The sequence below is a fragment of the Tupaia chinensis genome, unplaced genomic scaffold (assembly GCF_000334495.1).
Source record: "Tupaia chinensis unplaced genomic scaffold, TupChi_1.0 Scaffold000178_1, whole genome shotgun sequence".
Classification (NCBI taxonomy): domain Eukaryota; kingdom Metazoa; phylum Chordata; class Mammalia; order Scandentia; family Tupaiidae; genus Tupaia; species Tupaia belangeri.
In genome coordinates this window covers 994,153-998,751 of record NW_006159653.1, presented here as the reverse complement: position 1 = coordinate 998,751, position 4,599 = coordinate 994,153, and the positions used below count along the sequence as shown (strand labels likewise).

The window sequence follows — 4,599 nt, the reverse complement described above, 5'->3', positions numbered from 1 at the left end:
GTTCGCTGTGGGCCCCGGCGGCGCGCCGTGGCGCCCGCGGGTCGCTGTTGGACTCGGATGCGCGCAGCCCTGCCCGCGGGTCGCTGTTGGACACGGATGCGCGCAGCCCCGCGCACCAGCTGCCCCCCTTGCTCAGCACCAGGCCAGGACTGCTGTGCACGTACCTGTCGGAGGGCACAGTGCATGCCCCGGAGGGCTACTTTCTGGGGGGCTTCCTTGAGACACGGGATCCTTCTGTGGGGTCTTGGCCAGGACCCCTCTTTAGAGTTGTGTCCTGGAAGGCGGGTGGACTGGGCCTCATGCGTGCTGTTCCCTCATGCCCCACAGGCTGGTGAGCGAAGTGGAGGAGCTGAACCTGTCCCTCAAGGCTCTGAGGGAGAAGCTTCTAGAAGCCGAGCAGTCACTGAGGAACCTCGAAGACACACGCATGGGCCTAGAGAAGGACATCGCGGTGAAGACCAACAGCCTCTTCATCGACCGCCAGAAGTGCATGGCCCACCGTGCCCGCTACCCCACCGTCCTCCAGCTGGCTGGCTACCAGTGATGGGCAGTGCTGCGCTGGCCGGGCGTGGCCGGGAGGGCCAGCTGCAGCTGCCTCCCCCAATAAAGAGCACGTCGGTTTTCCACACGGCAGACCCTCAGCACCCCCAGGGCGGGTTCTGGGAGAAGGCCCTGGCCACACCCCAGAGAGCCCGTGGGTGGAGGAGGGGACTCGCCACGTGCAAGGCCCAGGGCGGAGAGCAGGAGCAGAGGACACTGGGAGGCAGCCACCACGCTACCTCGTGGCCACAGCGACCAGGCGCCCGGCTCAGCGGTTCTCAGCCCCGGGTGCCCCTCGCCTGTGCCAGGCCTACAGGGAGAGGGGCTTGTCCGGGAGGGCTGGAGGGGGGTGACGGTTCTGTGGGCAGAGAGCTCTGACCTGGGGAACCAGCAAGGTGGTCCTGCCCAGCCCGCACCTTCCTCCTGCAGCCCCGGGTAGCCGTCTGGGGAGGAGGGCCGGGTGCTGGAGCCCGAGCGGGAGCCCCAAGAGGGAGCCCCGTGGCCAATAATGGGCCTGGGCCACAGAGGCCCCAGGCCACTGCCAGTCACCCGGGAGCTTCGGGGCCCTCCTTTCCAATGTGGGTTTCAGAGAGGTGTCACCACCCCCTATCACCATGGGGGCCACTTCACTGTCACAAGCCATGGCACACGGTGACAGCCCACACCCTGCTCTTGTCCGGGGTGAGCCGTGACGTGCGCTTGGGCATGTGGAGAGCAGGCACGCAGAGCCGAGTGCTCTGTTGCTCCCGGGCTCCTGGGAGCAGGGTCTGGGTTGGCCCATCTCCCTGCGACCCCCCCGGGCCTGGGCGGACAGCAGAAGGCAGGGGACGGACACCCATGAAGCTCAGGGGCCCCTGAGCTGGGGAAGTTGAGGGGGTTCCACTCCCACCACCCGGACAGGGGAAGGTAACCCTGATGGGAGGGCCCCTTCAGGGGAAGGTGGAGGCCTAGGCAGGTCCCGGGATGGCCGTCTGTCAGGCAGGACCCAGCAGCCGGAGAGAGGTGCAGGGAGAAGGGCTCGGGCCTGGAGCCTGGCGTGGCCTGCCGGCACCCGGCACTGAACCTTCCCGGCCCTGCTGCGACCGCTCCCCACGACGCGGAACTGCCGCTGGGGCCTATCCTACAGGCAGGGAAGAAGAGGCCCAGCCCCGGAGCACTGCAGAGGGGGCGGTCGCCTGCTGCTTGAGAACCCTGAGGGCCTGCAGCGCTGTCTCTCTGGGTCCGGGACTGGGGTGGCCCCGGTGGCTGCAGGCACCAGCAGGGAAGTGTCATTCAGGGCTTCAGGTCCTCATTCACAGCTGTGCAGCATGGCCGGGGGGAGGACAGCTGTTCCCAGGGGCTGGCCCTGGTGGGTGCCGCTGTGCCCGTGTGAGCCATCAACTCCGAAGCCGTGAGCGGCTCCAGCTGGCAGCCCCCAGCTTGCCGCAAGAAGGCCCCCAGGCAGCGCCCCTGGCCTCCCGTTTCCGGCTGTCCCCCCACTCCCGGGTGCCGGTATACAGGCCAAGGGCCAGGCTGGAGGGCCGTACAGCACAGCGCACCAACCCTCCCACGGCCCTCCGGCAGGTTGCCGTGGTTCGACTCCCAAGGGTGCGTGGTGTGGGTGTGAGGGCTCCATGTGGGACCAGGGTGGCACAGACAGCCTGTGCAGTGTAGGGCCCCACGGCCTCCCACCCCTCCTGGAGTCACCACGCCCAGACAGGGCAGCAGGCAGGGCTTCCTCCAACAGGGCAGCTGCCAGTCCACAGTGCTGTCCCCGCCTGGCCAGCCCCACCGCCCAGGACCCCAGACCTACGTGGACGGCTGAGCTGGCAGGAGGACCTGATGCCCACGGCGAGTGTGCAGACGCTCACCATGGAGGTGGCTGTGGGCAGGCTGGGTGGGCAGGACAGGCCCGTGGGTGCCATGCCCAGGAGCCCTGCAGAGCTGCCCCGCCTGCTGGTCTTGGATGGCCCAGGGAAGCCGCGGGTGCCCAGTAGGCATGAAAGGGCTCCTTCAGGGGCAGTGGGCAGAGGACGGCCAGCCAGGCAGCAGCGCCCGAGGCCCAGGTAACGGGAAGCTGCTGGACCTGCAGAGGGTGCGGGTCTTGCAGACATGCTGGGGATCCGCTCGGCCCCATGGAGGAAGATTGTCTGCCAGGCAGGGCCAGGTGACCAAGATGCCGAGACCCCAGAGCTCCCTGGCAGCTCAGGCCACTGGGCACCAGACCCCACAGACACATCCCCTCCTGCTGGGCCTCTGCATGAGAGACCAGGGTAGGTGGTGGGGTCCTGTGGGGCCTGTGGTTAGGTTAATCTGCTGGGCTCTGGGCCAGGCAGAGAAGAGGTCTCAAACCCTGAGAAGTTCAGCCCACCTGGAGGTAGATTTTAGCCTCATGGTACTGGAGGAAGGACCTTGCCCCAGGTGCAGTCCCTGAGGGCTTCCTGGAAGAGAAAGGGAAAGCGGAGGGACTGTACCCTCAGCCTGCCCTTGTAGGAGACCGTCCAGTCGAGGCTGCCCTGTGGCCTGTGGTCTGTGGCCAGGACAAGGGCTCTTCCGCTGGGTGGACTTGGCCAGCTTACCGGCAGCGGCTGGTTGGGTGCCTTCTCTGTATAGACCCAGCTGGCTCTGCCCCTACCTGGCCCGACAGGCCCTCACAGCAGACTCCTGGGGGAGGAGCTAAAGCCCTCCTGCCCACTTCGGGGTGGCCCCACAGGTCCCACTGGCTGTCCCTACCTGCCCGGGGGGACTGCACCTACGTGTGGGCACTGCCCTCCAGGTGGTCAGCTGGGGGTCCACTGCTCCTGCCCCAAAGCAGCCCAGCAGCCACAGGTGGGCTGGGGCAGGGGAGGCTGGGGGTCTGATCCAAGCCCCATGGCCCTCGCCTGCCTGGTGTGGGGTTCCCAGTGCAGCAAGTCCACTTGCTGCATGGAGTGAGGGCTCTGGGGGGACAGAACCAAGCAGAGCAGCCCCAGGGCCTCAGCTTTGGCCTCCACTGGCCCCTGGAGGCCTAGGCTGGCCATCCCTGCGCAGGGCACCTGTCTGATCAGTGGGGGGCCAGCAGCTTCTCGGACGCCCTCCCTCCAGGCCCCATCCGACATGGCAGCCCCTGCCCTCCTGTTGTTGGCCCTGGTGCTCCCAGAGAGAGCTTGACCGGGCCTGGGGCTGCCCGCCAGCTGTGTGCCCTGCTGCTACGCTGCCTGGCCCCCAGCCACTGAGCCTCACCCCTACGCCCACAGGAGTGAGGAGGACCCATGGGCAGGGCTGCCTCAGTGCACCTGGCAGTCGACCTCGCCATCCTCAAAGGTGCCTGCACCCCACCCAGAGGCGACCCCTGGCCTGGGGCTGGGAAGGGGCGAGGTGAGTCAGGGGGTCACTAGGGGCTGCCCCTGAGAGGGGCCGCAGTCTCAGGGCATGTTTGGGAAGGGGGCTGGGGCCCTGCAGCAGCAGCCCCTGTGGAAGGAAAGAGGCCCCCCTGGTCTGAGAGCTCCAGAGAGGCTGAGCTACCCCGAGGGCTGGACGGCAGCTAGCTCAGGTTAGGCCGCTCCTCCTTCAGAGCACACGTGCGGTGGAGCCTCAGATGGCTTGGCAGGTCTGAGCGAGGGCAGGGAGGCCGCGGTTCCCGGCCAGACCCCACTCCTCCTGCAGGCGAACAGGGCGATGCTGGGCTCAGAGGCTGCTCGGGCAGAAGCAGGAAGGAGGGTCCACCTGGCTTCTGGGCCTGCAGGGTCTCAAGGGCCAGAAAGGGCAGGCAGGACCTCTGTGGGCCCTGTGCCCACACGCCCATACGGCCTTCTCGGTGGGCAGCGTGCCAGGCTGCACAGCGTGGACAGCTTCCAGCCAGTGCCCTTTGACGTGCTGGTGACCCCAGACGGCGCCTTGGACCTGCCTCGGACCTCTGCCGCTGTGCCTGCGTCTCGGTGTGCACGCCCCAGGCCAGGGCCGTGCTGTACGGGCAGCCCGGCGGGCGAGCGCGGCGGCGTGCAGGTGCAGAGCCTGCCGCAGCTGCCCGGGCCTGACACCTCGTGGTGTGCGTGTCCCAGCACACGGCAACAGCACAGCCACAGTGAGCAGGCAGGGCTC

At 68.0% G+C, this 4,599-nt stretch overlaps 2 protein-coding genes across 2 annotated transcripts in view; both read left to right on the top strand.

Annotated features, from left to right (window-relative positions):
• Positions 1-625, top strand: part of TEKT4 (tektin 4) — a 7,074-nt gene extending 6,449 nt beyond the window's left edge. Inside the window, exon 8 of the mRNA XM_006146438.1 lies at positions 328-625. Coding sequence (XP_006146500.1) covers positions 328-544 — 217 coding nt within the window. The 3' untranslated portion in view covers positions 545-625. The remainder of the gene's footprint in view (positions 1-327) is intronic.
• A 2,990-nt stretch (positions 626-3,615) lies between these two features.
• Positions 3,616-4,599, top strand: part of C1QTNF8 (C1q and TNF related 8) — a 4,525-nt gene continuing 3,541 nt past the window's right edge. The window contains 5 exon segments of the mRNA XM_027771002.1: positions 3,616-3,784; positions 3,787-3,822; positions 4,165-4,227; positions 4,230-4,319; positions 4,322-4,503. Coding sequence (XP_027626803.1) covers positions 3,616-3,784; positions 3,787-3,822; positions 4,165-4,227; positions 4,230-4,319; positions 4,322-4,503 — 540 coding nt within the window.